The sequence below is a fragment of the Conger conger genome, chromosome 6 (assembly GCF_963514075.1).
Source record: "Conger conger chromosome 6, fConCon1.1, whole genome shotgun sequence".
Classification (NCBI taxonomy): domain Eukaryota; kingdom Metazoa; phylum Chordata; class Actinopteri; order Anguilliformes; family Congridae; genus Conger; species Conger conger.
Genome location: NC_083765.1, coordinates 19,139,078 through 19,154,566, shown reverse-complemented (window position 1 = coordinate 19,154,566; position 15,489 = coordinate 19,139,078). Strand labels below are relative to the sequence as shown.

Sequence of the window (15,489 nt, the reverse complement as noted above, 5' to 3'; positions counted from 1 at the left end):
CACACAAACTAAAACAATAATACAAGGTAAATACACGATAATTATGAACATTTTATTTACAAACATACATTTGCTATAAAAGCCATCTCATTTCAACATTTATTTAATCTGTTATTTAAATTGCTTTCAAAGGAACATTGTAATAAGTACACAAGTTAGTGTTCTCAATGCCAGCGTACAGATACCTCTCTCCCTGCGCAGAGAGGATCCTAATTGCCAATCAAGTTACATCTTGGATTATATCTAAATCTGTGTCATATGCAAGCAGAACAGAAACACTGCCAGAATACATATCAACGGAACACTAAATTATCTAATTGAGTTCTCACTGCAAAATGGCATAAAGGGGAATATGCTTAAATTCCAGATCACTGCCATTCTAAAATTAAAGGGTTTAACTTCAGGGGTTCGCTGGAGGTAGAACAGTGGTTCTGGTTCAATTACAATGTTACCATAAATAAGAGGTTACCAGGTACTAATTTTGTAAAATTTTAAACCCGATAGCACCCAGAGATTCACAATCTACACCCAGGTATGGGCAATCATAATTGTATCGTATGCTCATTAACAATGGGGTGCTGTTTAGAAAAATGCGGTAGCCTACGTACGAGCATAATTAACAAGATATCAAGACGCTGAATACACAGTCCCAATACATTTGGAAACATTTTGACGTTTTGTGTTTGGTTTAGGTAAGAAAAGTCAAAAGAAGCATCATCATTCAAAAACCCGTGAACACACCCGTACTTCCGCCGGAGGTCACGCGCACGTTAGTCTCTCGTGAGCATACACACAGTGACCACTTCATTAGGTAGACCTGTACACCAGCTCGCGAATGCAACTATCTAATCAGCTAACCATGTGGCAGCAACTCAACGTATGAAAGCATGCAGATATTGTCAAGAGGTTTAGTTGTCGTTCAGTCCAAACATCAGAATGGGAAAAAAATGAGATCTAAGTGACTTTGACCATGGAATGATTGTTGGTGCCAGACAGGGTGGTTTGAATATCTCAGAAATGGCTGACCTCCTGGGATTTTCATACACAACAGTCTCTAGAAAACGGAAAAACACCCAGGAAAAGAGCAGCAGTTCTGCGGGCAAATATGCCTTCTTAATGAGAGAGGTCAGAGAAGGGCCAGACTGGTTCAAGCTGACAGGTAGGCAACTAACAAAAAAAAGCACACATTAAAATAATAAAGTGGCCACTGAGTGTATATTAACCATAAAATAACTTTATCTTTGGATTGACTCTCCAGACCCAGCATTCCACAACATGTGCAATCAGCTGCATTCCTAAGGCACAGGTTTAAATTCATGTCAAGCCAGCCACGTAAATAAAAATTCTAATCAAGGTTTCAAGGGAAAACAATCTCAGCAAAAGCAACCATGCATTCTTTCTTTAAATAAATTACTGCAATCATATGTGATAATACAAATTAAAAGGTGTTTTTGAAAATAAAATTTGACATGTTAATCAACTAAAAATGCAACAACCATGTGTTAAATATACTAACTCAAATCTTCTGAACTGCCTTTATACTTTAAGGCAGGTAGCCGAGCTCTGGCATTCCAAACTAAATAATGAAAAGCAAACCAAAAACTCCTGGCACAAAATCAGGCCATTTAAAGACACACTCAGTGTTCTAAAGCCATTAAAAGCTCCCTGCATTGATTGCTGGCAGCCAAGTCAGAGAATTGGCTGCATTACTAAAGTCCAATTAAAGAATTATAAATATCTGGCTGCTAAACAAACCCATCTGACATTTTTCCTGGGAGAAGGGAACGACTGATACTTTGCCATTCATAAGAAAAAACGACAGAGCCAGAATTATTTGAACCTTATTGGCCTGATGTATACTGTGGTCAACAGTATTCCAAAACACAGGCAGATCTTTAATTTCAGGTAACCCAAAAAAATGCCCTGGATGTCTGAGTTTCATAAGCGTGCATTATTATGCACACATCTCTACAACATGAGAGAAATGGGAAATATCATTATGAGTGTAAAATTAAGGAGCAGTTCCAGTGTGATTTATACTCAAGTCTCTGCAGACCTATGATGTCCACTGGATACATCATATAATAATAATTATTATTAATAATAAAAATAATAATATAAAGTGCTTCTTCATTTCACAAACTGCTGAGAAGCAAAAGCCAGCCACTAAATAAAACACACATTAAAACATAATTAAGACCAGATTGCAAAAAGAGAAAATGCATGCACCTTTTTTTGCATAATGTTCAGTTACAGAAACAAAATTATTGCATTAGCAGATTCCTATATTGCATTATTTATGTTTAATATAGAATGCCAAATTGTGATGTATCACACACACACAAAAAAACAAGTCATAATACGATTCAGAGGTCAGTTGGGTTGGTATATGGTAATGTCACATCCAGGTGTTAGTTTATCAGAGGAAAACCACTTCCTATGTCTGTTGCGAGCCAAGTTGAGGTCATTCTAACTTGATTCTCGTGAGCAAGGAAAACATGTTCCAACTCTTCAGTCCTGACTGGGGTCCCAGTGGCGATTGTCTTGGGACAAGCAGGTATGAACATGCTGAAATGTTCTCTCAAACAGGGATGAACGCAGGTATGAACAAGCTGAAATGTGCTCTGTGTCTGAGCTGTGTGGAGGTCCCGGTAGGTCACAATATGGTGGGCTGGCCAGCAGCTATAACCAAGAAACAGGAGGAGCATTAGGAAGAGGCTAAGCAAGAAGGAAGTTTCTGTTTAGCTGCTAAGCAATCAGCTATGGTGCAGCTAAGAGGCAAATCCGCGTCAGTCTTAAGTCACCTCCCAGATTCTCTGTTAAATACTGTTAGAGTCTAGGTTAATGTATGAATCAGCTGATATTAAATATTTGAATGCTTTAACAGATATGATAATTGGGCACTTTCACTGAACTCTTTATTTTGTTGGATAAAAGCTTTGTGCTTACCACGGGACTTTACATAGCACTGGTGGCAGTTGAGGAGGCCATTACGAATTCTGACATCAGTCCCTGAGCTGGTGTCCCCAAGCTGACCTTTACAGACCCCACACTGGAGCATAAAGTGCAAACACACATCACATATGGAGGAATGCACAGGTTATATATACAGGTACACACATATTACTTATACACTGTTCAACCCCTACCAGTCCTGCTTCAGACCTGGCCACTCCTCTCCATCAGTGAGTCACTTCATGCTCTACGAGCAGCCTACCGCTCAATCTGCACTGATTCTTCTAGATCTCTCTGCGGCCTTTGACACTGTGGATCACTCCATCCTCCTGTCCACCCTGGCAGCTACAGGGATTTGCAGCACAGCCCTGAACTGGATTGAGTCCTACCTCTCTGGTCACTCCTTCCCGGTTGCCTGGGTTGGTAGAGTGTCAGCACCTCATCCCATTGCCACAGGAGTTCCCCTGGGTTCAGTTCTCAGTCCCATTCTTTTAACCCTTTACACTAAATCCCTGGGCCCTGTCATCTCTGCTCATGGTATGTCGTATCACTGTTATGCGTGGACACTCAACTCTTTCTCTCCTCCCTATCTGAGACACAGGTCTCTGCCTGCGTCTCTACATGCCTGAGAGATATCCAGAGCTGGGTGGCCAACTACCATGTAAAGCTCAACCCAGGTAGGACAGTCTAATCTGTATTCCTGCTCTAACCTCTCCCTTTCTTGATTTCTCCATTTCCCTAGGGGACACTCCAGTGACGGTGCAAGGAACGTCAGAGTTGTGATGGACAACAGCTGTCCCGCTCTGAGAACATTGCGGCAGTGACCCAGGCATACAGATATACAACATTTGGAGAATCCAACCGATGTGGTACTCTACAAGAGGGGGAGCTGTGTACTGACCGTGAAACACTGGATATGGAAGCAGAGATGGAGGCTCTCGATGATCATAGCAGCTCCTTTCCCTAGCGGGAGCCCACAGCTGGAGCAGAGTTTCCTGCCACTCACTGACCTGCATAGGGCACCATTTTAAAACAAAACTGTTACCTCCCTGCAGGGGGCGCCATTTTACACACACTTTTGCGGGCATGGCTGGGAGTGTGTGGGCAGGGCTTAGTGTGTGTGGGGGCGTGGCTCGGTGTGTATGTGGGCATGGCTGGGTGTGTGTGGGGGCGTGGCTTGGTGTGTATGTGGGTGGTGCTGGGTGTGTGTGGGCAGGGCTTAGTGTGTGTGGGGGCGTGGCTCGGTGTGTATGTGGGCATGGCTGGGTGTGTGTGGGGGCGTGGCTTGGTGTGTATGTGGGTGGTGCTGGGTGTGTGTGGGGTCGTGGTTTGGTGTGTATGCGGGTGGTGCTGGGTGTGTGTGGGCAGGGCTGAGTGTGTGTGGGTGCGTGGCTTGGTGTGTATGTGGGCGTGGCTGAGTGTGTGTGGGGGCGTGGCTTGGTGTGTATGTGGGCGTGGCCGAGAGTGTGTGGGGGCGTGGCTTGGTGTGTATGTGGGTGGTGCTGGGTGTGTGTGAGGGTGGTGCTGGGTGTGTGTCTGGGCAGGGCTGAGTGTATGTGGGGGCGTGGCTTGGTGTGTATGTGGGTGGTGCTGGGTGTGTGTGTGGGCAGGGTTGAGGGTGGGGCTGAGCATCCTGTGTGAGTCCTACCTGTTTGGGGACTGGGGATGGATGGAAGATGAGTTTGCAGGTGATGAGTTTGTCGCTACATTTTCACAAGATCCACACCTGCAGACAAGCCAGACCTTTGACAAACACGAACACACTCTAACACACTCTACATTTCAGAAACATTAACACACACTCCCTACATTTCACAAACATTAACACACACCCCCTACATTTTACACACACTAAAACATACCCCCTACATTTCACAGACACTAACACACTCCCTACATTTCACACACACTAACGCACACCCCTTACATTTCACAAACAGTAAAACACACACTCCAGGAATTACACAAACATAAAACTACAGCCAGCACAAACCACAAAATGAAACACACGGATGATGTCCGCACATGCAGGGACAAGCACACGCACACACCTCTTTGCTCTTCCAGGCTGTGGGTTGAGGTTGCGATCTAAAGACGCAGTCTTCTTCTGCATCTTCTCTGCCTCCTGCTGTGCACTCTGGGCCTGTTTACTGCTCCAGGGTGAGTCTGTGCACACATACACAACTCTATATTACTGGTGTGCGAAGTGTGACAGTGAGCTGTGTGTGTGTGTGGAGTGGGAGGTGTGTGGAGTGTGTGGGGGGGGGTGGAGTGTGTGAGAGATGTATGAGAGGAGTGTGTGAGGGGTGTGTGTGTGTGTGGGTGTATGTGCGTGTCGGGTGTGTGTGTGCATATGTGCTCGTGAGGTGTGTTGTGTGTGTGTATGTGTGTGTGTGTGCGGCATTTTTGTGAGGTGTGTTTCTGTGTTTCTCACTGAAAGGCTGTTGTTGGGGCGTTGTGCTTCTGCTCGGCTCTGCAGGGAGACTCTGGCCGTTCTGGTGAGGAGCTGCATTCAGCTCCGGCAGGACTGGGGTCAGGGGCAGCGAGACTCTGGGGGGGTAGAGATGAGAGGTGGGGGGTAGTATATCTCCGGACAGCTTGTCCGAAACAAATGTTTCAGTTTCACAAATGTACTTGCTAAAAAATTAGCTTCAAGCAACTAAAAAACTAAAGTGAAAAACTATAAATTACAGATACTGGTGACACCTGGTGTTGAAAACTGGAACAGACAGAAACAGCTTCCCTGGCTCCACCCATTTTGTCTTAATTTTTTATTTTAAAGGTACAATAGGTCATTTTGGACTTCTAACGGTCAAGTGAGGAATTTCTCAAACCACAACACAGTTTATCCAACCCCTTCTCTGTGAACATGCTGACGTTGAAACGCCATTGGCTGTGGCAATTAGAACCAATTTACAACCATTGAGCTTGAATTATTGTCCAGCTATGCAATGTTTTGGTACAGAGTGCCAGCCCGTCAACTGTATATTTTGAAACCAGAATTTAAGGACCTTTAAACACAGGCAGAGGGTGAGCCAACATGTCAGCAAGCCTTTTTCAATGATAGGAAGAGATTTACAATGGTCTTGTAACAATGTTTTAACACAAAAATCTTACCTATTGCAGCTTTAACAGAAATTAAATATCTGCCAATTAGTACCTGTGTGTCTCACTGCGGTCCTTCTGTCCCATGAGTGCTTCCTCTGGTGACACCTGTGGGGGAGACACACCACCATAAATCAGAACAGCTCTAAAAATTCAGGTGGGTCACTCATGGCTAACATTATGGTTCCCCCACTGAGGACAGAGCAGCATTCTCAAGGGTTAGCATTAAGGTTAGTGTTAGCATTGCAGTTAGAAGAAGTTTGAACATATACATTATTGAACCCCGCGGGGTAATTTGTACTCTGCATTTGACCCATTATAGTTACTTAGGAGCAGTGGGCAGCAGTGCCTGGGGAGTAATGTGGGGTTAAGGGCCTTGCACAAGGGCTCAACAGCTGCATGGATCTTATCGTGTCTACACCGGGGCTTGAACCACCAACTTCCGCGTCCCAGTCATGTACCTTAGCCACTAGGCTACAGGCTGCACCCAGTGCTGGACTTAGGAAGGCTTAGGATAGGCTGCTGCCCATTTCAGTGTTTATTTCCCCCCTTATACCTGACCTGTGAAACATAGGAATGCACTCCCTTGGGTGATGAGCCTCAAGTATAAACTAATGAAGTGGGGAAGGTGACCCATGCTCAAAAAGCACCTTCTGAAAAAACATTTATTGGCCCAAATGTCATATTAGCCAACTAGAACATATCATTATTTATACTTGTGAACTTGCCAACTATTTGAGTGAGACTGCATGGTTATTTACAAGAGTATTCTAGCATATCAGTCATTCTCCAGCCAGTCTGGCCCCACCCACTCCAAAGTCTGCCCCCTCCCACTCCAGAGTCTGGCCCCGCCCACTCCAGAGTCTGGCCCCACCCACTCCAGAGTCTGGCCCCACCCACTCCAGAGTCTGGCCCCTCCCACTCCAGAGTCTGGCCCCTCCTCACCGCCTGCACAGGCTGCTCCTGCTTTAGCTCCATGTTGGCTGGCGATGGGAGGGTGAGGTCCTGGGGGCCGGGAGGTGGGGACAGGCCCCCACGGAGGGGGGAGGACAATGCTGAGGAGCGGGGGCTCAGGGAGGGCATCGTCTCCTCCAAAATCCTCCTTTCCTGCAGGGCACAGCAGCCCCAAAATAGCACTCAGGAAACAAATTTTTCATTTGTATTGAACTATTCCATCAGCCTCTCCATGTGAAAGTAAAATTGTACATCTGTAGATACATCTGTAGTTCTGATTAACCCACAGAATCATCTGGAAACTCTCCTCCCAGAGTTCACTTTAAGGAGTACGCAAACAGGGACGGCAATTATCAACGATAATGCTAATGTCTGAAAGCAGTTTCCATGACTACTGCTTTACTGTAAAAGGGCCACTCACCTCCTCATGGTGCCTCCTCTCCTCCTCCTGCACCTCCATCTGCGCTTTCTCCCACTCCCTCTTCAGCTTCTCCTGCTCCTGCTCATACCGCTCCTGCCCACATCACATGACACGGGTCACACGGGCCAAACAGGGGAACACGCACAACCAACCCACACCTGGGGCTCTTTCCAGCCCCTTATTTTTCACCTCCTTCTTCCTTTCCTTGCTCCAAGCTCTACCCATCAGGAGAAGCCAGAAAAATAGGCAGTGAAGATGGGGCAATCAAAAAACGTGAATTAGGCAAATAGAATGTCGTTGCTCCTTCAAACATCAGTTCGAAATCACGTCAGTTATAGATGTGGCAGATGGGGAGAGGTGGATCCACAGGTCGATCATTTATGTGTCACGCATTCCAAACAAATACTTCCGCAAAGGATGCGTTCATGTTTTCTTGCTCAAGAAACATTTGGGAGTCTCTAGCTCTAACTTCTAGCTAGCACTTAAAAGGAATATTTAATGGGCTGTAATTTCCTTAAAGATGGTGGACGTTGACGGATTTCCAGGCCAGGCAAAGAACGAGGAGATAGGAGGCAAAAAAGAAGCTATTTGAAAGGCACACAACCACACACACATCTGGCCAGAAGGTTTAAAAAAGGGTGAAGCAGGGTGTAGAGTGGGGGAGGGTGGGGTGAGTGGGGTATAGCAGGGTGGGGCATTTCAGGTAACACACCTGAAGCAAGAGCTCCTGCTTCTGCTGCCATCTCTCCTGCCTCTTCCGCTCCTCATCAGGATCCCAGGACCAGTGATCCACCTGCTGATCCACATTAGGCTCAGAGTTAGGGTTCATTACAATATGACTATGAGCCTCTTCATCCAGCCTATTCATTAAAACAAAATACTTAATACAAAACCATATGAGAAGACAAATAAATAGATGGATTACACAGGTTTTCATGATTTCTGCACAATTTCATAATCGTGATGATTGGCCAGAGAGACTCATCACAGACAGAGGACTGAACCAATCAGATACTTACAGACGAGCTGTCTTTCTCCCTGCCCTCTGTGAAAACACACAAGAGAGCCAGTGTTAAGGACACTGCACTGTATAAACTAACTTTCACAGTTAGATTTACATTTTAATCATTTCGCAGACATTTTTAATCCAAAGTGATTTAAAAGAGCATACATTCCTCAACAAGTGTAAAGCATAAAATCCATAAGTGACTGTATGACCGTAGCCAGTCATAATCAAAAACCATAGTCATAATAAGTGCAGATTTTTATTCTATTTTTTAAAGGGCATAGAAGACATTGGGAGGGTGGGTGAATCAAGATGGAGGACTAATGTACACTGAAAAGGTGTATTTTCAGTCTGAGTCAAAATATCGGGAGGAATTCTTCCATTCTGAATGTGTTGGAGACAGACAGAGTCAAAATATGGGCAGGTCATTCCGCCACTGTGGTAATGAGGGGACCACAAGGTGACCAGAGTTGGAAGACTGGAGTGGTCTTGCTGGGGTGTAGAGTGCAATTAAAGTCTGGATGCACAGTGGGGCAGTCCCCTTAGCAGCCTGGAATGCCAACACTAACGCCTTGTAGTGGATACGTGCAGCAATAGGCAGCCAGTGGATAGCGATGAAAAGTGGCGAGCCAACCTGGGTTGACCGGTGGTCAGGTGGGCTGCAGCATTCTGGACCAGCTGGAGGGGCTTGCAGTGATCCAGGCAAGAGAGGACGAGCACCTGGACTAGAAGTTGGCTTTCTCCGTTAGGATATGACGAATATGGAGGAAGAACCTGCAGCCTCTGCCAGTGCAGGATATGTCTGTGGCAAAGCTGAGATTTATATCAAGAGTCACTCCAAGATTTTTTACTTTGCGGGAGGGGGATACTACACAGTCAGTGAGAAGCTGATTGTCGGAGAGGATGGATGGGCAGAAAGAGCAGGGATGTAAAGGAGTTCAGTCTTGCCAAGGTTAAGCTTGGGGTGGGGGGACGTCATCCATGCAGAGATGCCAGCCAAGCGGGCAGAGATCTGCGAGGTGACCTGAATATCAGGATGGAAGGAAAGAAAGAGTTGTGTTTCATCGGCATAACTATGAGAAGAAAAGAGATAACAGAACCAAGAGACATGCTGTACAGAAGAGGAAGAGGAGGGGACCAAGGACTGAGCCCTGCGGCCATCCAGGTCACCTGGTAGGAATGATTGGAGAGGTAGGAAGTCAGTCACGCGGTTGCAGATCCTTTGAAGCCCATGCCAGTCAGCTATGAGAGCAGAATCTTGTGGTTTACTGTATCAAAGGCTGCCGACAGGTCGAGGAAGAGGAGGACAGAGGAGAGAGGTTTGGCTCTAGCAGAGTGGAGTGCCTTAGTGACCGCGAGTAGGGTGGTCTCAGTGGAGTGGCCACTCTTGAAGCTGAATTGGTTGGGATTGTGAAAACCGTTCTGTAGGTGATAAGTAGACAGTTGAGAACAGACAGCATGTTCCAGAGTTTTAGTTAGATAAGGTCGAAAGGGAGACAGGCCAGTAGTTGATAGGAGCAGAGCATAATATTCTCAAAAAAAATTAAATGTTTTTTGAAAAGAGGAGCCCTCTGAAGAGCAGATGGCATTGCGCCAGAAGAAAGGGAAGTGTTGATTAAGGAGCAGTTGAGCCCACATCATACAAATACATTTGACAAGAACATGTATTTCAGGTTCTATTTTGACTTGAAAACATCACCTGTACAGTTAGAATTTGAAGAAATGTTTACAGTAACGGCCAGACTTTACAATGATTTCTAGATTTCCCAGAAATCACACCCAATAATAATTCAGTGGGAGGAAGGAGAGAAGGAAGAATTACATTTTACCATGACCTCAGACACCAAAAATATCACAAAATGAAAACTGATAAAGTGAAAACAGAAGCTCGACTGTAATAGGGCAATCAGAGAGTTCAGTTTGTGCATTTCCAGTTCCTGTTTCAGAGCTCATCTGTGAGCCGGAGCTGATCTGTGTGCCGGAGCTCTGTACCTGTATCAGTGAGAAGCGACTCAAGGTTACCTGGCAGCAGAGGAGAGCCAGGTGTGTGGGCCCCTCCCTCTGTGGGCTCAGCTGGGCTCTGTGCTGGTCCATATACACCCTGAGACACACCCAGGGCCCTATGGCACTGTGAGAGAGAGACAGGTCAGCTGACCCCTCATCGCTCATCCCCAAAACAAACTCCCACTACTTCACCAGGCTCATAACATCGACATTACATTAGGCAGTCCTTACTGTGGGCAGGGGCCTGGGGTGGGAGGGTGTGGCTTCCTGGTCAGGTTGGCTGGGAGGCGTGTCCTTCCTCTGGGCAACAGGAGCCTGTACTGGGGTGGGAGGAGCCTGCAATGGGGTGGGAGAGGCATATACTGAAGTGGGTGGAGTCTGTACTGGGGTAGGAGGAGCCTGTGCAGTGGTGGGAGGAGCCTGAACTGGTGTTGTAGGCCCCGCCCTTGGTCCCGCCCTAATAGCTCTGTTGAAGGGCTCCCCAGCGTCTCCATTAACCCTCAGCATGCAGTCAGCCTGCGGACATACACACACACACACACACCCCATCAGCCTGTGCACACACAGCAGCCTGCAGGAAAACACAAACACATACGTCAGCCTGTGTTCACGCACACATACACACACACACACACACCATCAGCCTGTGTGCTCACACGCACATACACCGTCGGCCTGGTGGAAAACGCACACACACACACACACACACACACACACACACACACACGCCTCATCAGCCTGTGGACACACACACACACAGGAGCCTCACCTTGACTGAAATGCTGCCTCTCTGTGAGCTCGAGGGCTGGCTGTATGGTTTGGGTGTCAGAAGGGGCACAGGCTTGCTGGGGGCGGTGCAGGATGGGGCGTAGGCCTGTACAGGGGCCATAGTTGAAGTCTCCAGTGTGGCAGAGAACTTAGGAATCAGGGTAGTGGTAACAGAGCAGGAGTCTGTGGTCTGGGAAGGGGTGGGGCCTGAAGAGGAGGAGAGGCCAAGTGAGGGGGCGGGACCAGTGGCCACAGGGGAAGGGGCAGGGCCAGGGGCCACAGGCGTGGGGCAAGCTGAGGGGGCAGGGCCAGGGGCCGCAGGCGTGGGGCCAGCTGAGGGGGCAGGGCCAGGGGCCGCAGGCGTGGGGCCAGCTGAGGGGGCAGGGCCAGGGGCAGCGAGCTCTGCCGGTTTGGACAGCTGCAGTCTCTCCAGAGCGGCGTCGCTGAGGGTGAAGCGCTGGGCGTAGCGACGCAGCACGGTGGCAGCCTCCTCAGGGGAACACGCGCTGCGGTACGCATCATGCAGCTCCTGCTCTCTGCGCTCCCTGAAGAGAGAACCGCGGTCAGACCACGACCATGAGATTTACAGAGAGAGTAGGGGCCAAGAGGTCGGAGTCCAGGGATCCTGCAATGTGTTTCCTCCACCCATTCATTCAGCCAGCTGATTTTACTCAGTACTTCTACCTTCCGGCTCCAGAATTGTGCTAATTATCAAATCCAGGTGATTGCAACAAAATACTGCAAAGGACTTAAACTTCCTGAACCTAGATTTTCCACCTCTTGTCTGAATATAGCCACTGTTAATAAGGGAGAGGCAGGTAAACACACACACAGACACACACACAATGAAAGGAGCATTATATGCTGTGTTTTCATACTTTTCCTCCACAATCTCCTTGTAGGTCTTGATGCTCTTTCTCCGTTGGGACGCTCTGTCATCTCTAACCATCAATCTCTCCATCATCTTCCTTTCCTCCTCCTTCTTTATCAGGTCCTGAGACGCAGTCCTCCTGCGGTTCTTCCAGCGAGCCAGGTCCTGCCATTTCAGAAACAAAGAGCATGATACCATCATCATCACCTTCACCACCTCATCATCATCACCATCATCATTACCACCACCTTCACCATCATCATCACCATCATCATCATCATCACCATCATCATCATTATCATCATCACTTCGTCAGCTGATCCCACACTCCCCTACGACTTTCTACTCTGCACGCTGGAACAATACCACCAGATGAGCTGCTCCTGGGTAAGACCTGTCATCAGAGGCCGTTGCCCCACAAATTCAAACTTACAGATATTAGGGGCAGTGGCTACAGTAGCAGGTATTTGAGGCAGTGGCTACAGTAGCAGGTATTTGAGGCAGTGGCTACAGTAGCAGGTATTTGAGACAGTGGCTACAGTAGCAGGTATTTGGGGCAGTGGCTACAGTAGCAGGTATTAGGGGCAGTGGCTACAGTAGCAGGTATTTGGGGCAGTGGCTACAGTAGCAGGTATTTGAGGCAGTGGCTACAGTAGCAGGTATTAGGGGCAGTGGCTACAGTAGCAGGTATTTGAGACAGTGGCTACAGTAGCAGGTATTAGGGGCAGTGGCTACAGTAGCAGGTATTTAAGACAGTGGCTACAGTAGCAGGTATTTGAGACAGTGGATACAGTAGCAGGTATTTGGGGCAGTGGCTACAGTAGCAGGTATTTGAGACAGTGGCTACAGTAGCAGGTATTTGAGACAGTGGCTACAGTAGCAGGTATTAGGGGCAGTGGCTACAGTAGCAGGTATTTGAGGCAGTGGCTACAGTAGCAGGTATTTGTGGCAGTGGCTACAGTAGCAGGTATTTGGGCCGGTGGCTATAGAAGCAGGTGTTTGTAACAGTGGCTATAGTGGCAGGCATTTGAGGCAATGGCGCCCCATGGTGGCTCACTCACATCCTGCCACTGGCTCTCCTCCTCACGGTGCTGGTTGTACTGGCTCTGCATGAGCTCCTGCCGCGCCTCGCCAAGGGCCTGCTCCGCTGTCTCCTCACACCGCATGTCCGTCATGCTCACGCTCCTGCAAACAGGCAACAGGAAACGGTCACGGGCCTACACCCTGCCAAACCGCAAAATCACAATACAGCAAACGTATTTAATACATACATGTCTGCGTTTGACAGCAGCCAATCCAGCAGAAAAACAGGAGAGATGGGAATGTAATTCGAGAGCTTAACCAGGAATACAGCGATGTTTCAGCCAGGGGCACCTCACCGTGAGTGGATGTTCAGTGAATTACTTCATGAATTACTGCTTCTAATAAATTGTATACGTGCTGCTGCTCTCATTCATCTGCAGATGTAGTATTATTTGCACCAATTACAGCCAGCAAGGATCCAGCAGGGAATATGCATTCATTAGCCCTAATCCAACCCAGCCCAGCCCTAAACCAGCCCCAAAACAGCCCAGCCTAGCCCCGCCTAGACCAGCTTAACCCAGCCCAACCCAACCCAGCCCTCCCCAGCCCAGCGCAAGAGAGACAGGCCCCACCCTGCAACTCATAAAATATTCAACAAAATATCTGCTTAAGAATCATATTACATACTGGATGTGGATATTTACATCACCATATTGATGCGTCATTAATTCTGGAAGAGCAGGATGATATATTATGGTAGGGTAGCATCAGGTTATGGCACATAACACACAACCGAGACACATGAATGCATTTGCTGTTCTGCTGCAGACAGAATAAATGGAGGTGTTATTTTAAGTTGAGATTAGATCCCTACACAGCTGTGGATCAACCTACGCAGTGCTCAGTAATCAGACATTAGCATTTACACCTGCAAAGGAGAACTCCGAGACACACAGTCACAGGTTCTGGAGACTTCTGTATACCATTTGCTGCCTTTAAAAGACTTAGGTTCTGAGTTAGGATCGAAACAGATTAAATTAAGATGCTACCAGAAATACCACAGAAATCACAGGCTCTTAGGATGGGTGGAGCCATGCATACCATAGAAATCAAAGGCTCTTAGGACGGGCAGAGCTATGAATACCATAGAAATCACAGGCTCTGAGGATGAGGAGTCTCACATTGGGGGGAGATCATCTAACCAGGAGGGTCTGCGGCGGGGCTCGCTCTGCAGGGTGCTGGAGAGGGGCAGGGGGGGTGCAGAGGGGGCAGCGCTGTGTTTTGGGGAGAGGGTGATGGGACTCGTCATGGAGGTGGAGGTTGTTGTGGTAGCAGTCGTCCTGGTAGCAGCAGGCACGGGTGGGCAGTTTAGCTCTGCCGAGAACAAGCTTGAGCTGCTGCCGAGAGAATGACTCAGTTACACAAGTGGGCGAGCTGGGAAGGGGGTGGGACATTTCAGATATACGTAAGCTGTCAACATGAGAAATGTACTAAATATTTTACAGTATTCATATAACCAACTATGGAAAAAAGGGAATTGCAGAAACAGCATGTCATGTATGTTCATCAATATGATCATCATTATCTTCCCCCATAACAGAAAAATAATTAATAGAACATGAAACTAAAATTGCCATCAGCAGCAAGTAGACCTGCTCAGCCTTATTCAAATCCACAGAATATTTGAGGGGAGGGAGAGATCACTAAAAAAATATTCATCATTCATACAGCTCAATGGAAAATCGGTGTTCAAGGAGACTTGCATCAAAGAAACAACAGCAGTCCGATACAACCCCCAACATGCCCCACAAACAAAAACACTGCCTTTAAAGAGGAGCCATTTCCTCTGACCTGTGAGCGTCTGACACTGGCTCCGACTCCAAAGGTTTGACGTAAGGAGACGAGGGACTGGAGGTGGGTGTAGGCGTAGATTTGAATTTCACAGATCCAGGCACAGGTAAGAAAGGATTGATGGCTGGTGTAACACCACCCCCTGGAACTTTCTGGAACTGCCCAGTTCTGCGTGCATGCATGTCATCTTTCCCCAAATCTGGATGGCTCTCTTCTTCATACTCATCATCATCATCACTGTTGTAGTCATCAGGACTGCCGTAGTAGGCAGTGGCCACTTGGATCATCTCTGCTACTCCAGGAACAGGTTTGGCAGAGGCAGCAATGCGTTTCTCGGGGTCTGGGTGATTTATCCTGTCTTTCTGGGGGTCTGGGTGATGAAGCACTGAAGTGGCAACACTATGGAATGACAAACCAAGCACTGAGAGCCAAAGACTAGAACATGAGTCACTGTTTTTCCATCATGCAAAAACACCAAAAGCAGGCTGGGCAGACGAGTCTTGGGTGTTTATCCTGGGATAGTTCACATAG

General features: G+C 47.5%; 1 protein-coding gene across 6 annotated transcripts in view; it reads right to left on the bottom strand.

Moving 5' to 3' along the window:
- Window positions 1–38: 38 nt before the first annotated feature.
- limch1a (LIM and calponin homology domains 1a) overlaps window positions 39–15,489 on the bottom strand; it is a 46,829-nt gene continuing 31,378 nt past the window's right edge. For 3 of the 6 annotated variants that reach the window (XM_061246192.1, XM_061246197.1, XM_061246195.1), the window contains 18 exons: window positions 14,959–15,357; window positions 14,289–14,504; window positions 13,146–13,269; window positions 12,092–12,249; window positions 11,215–11,758; window positions 10,677–10,781; window positions 10,464–10,569; window positions 8,455–8,480; window positions 8,148–8,231; window positions 7,436–7,528; window positions 7,006–7,167; window positions 6,116–6,168; window positions 5,390–5,505; window positions 5,007–5,121; window positions 4,604–4,681; window positions 3,857–3,965; window positions 2,950–3,052; window positions 39–2,682 (listed from right to left, as the gene is read on the bottom strand). In XM_061246192.1, coding sequence (XP_061102176.1) covers window positions 2,657–2,682; window positions 2,950–3,052; window positions 3,857–3,965; window positions 4,604–4,681; window positions 5,007–5,121; window positions 5,390–5,505; window positions 6,116–6,168; window positions 7,006–7,167; window positions 7,436–7,528; window positions 8,148–8,231; window positions 8,455–8,480; window positions 10,464–10,569; window positions 10,677–10,781; window positions 11,215–11,758; window positions 12,092–12,249; window positions 13,146–13,269; window positions 14,289–14,504; window positions 14,959–15,357 — 2,617 coding nt within the window. In that variant the 3' untranslated portion in view covers window positions 39–2,656. The remainder of the gene's footprint in view (window positions 2,683–2,949; window positions 3,053–3,856; window positions 3,966–4,603; window positions 4,682–5,006; window positions 5,122–5,389; window positions 5,506–6,115; window positions 6,169–7,005; window positions 7,168–7,435; window positions 7,529–8,147; window positions 8,232–8,454; window positions 8,481–10,463; window positions 10,570–10,676; window positions 10,782–11,214; window positions 11,759–12,091; window positions 12,250–13,145; window positions 13,270–14,288; window positions 14,505–14,958; window positions 15,358–15,489) is intronic. The other 3 variants (XM_061246194.1, XM_061246193.1, XM_061246196.1) reach the window with 3 other exon arrangements.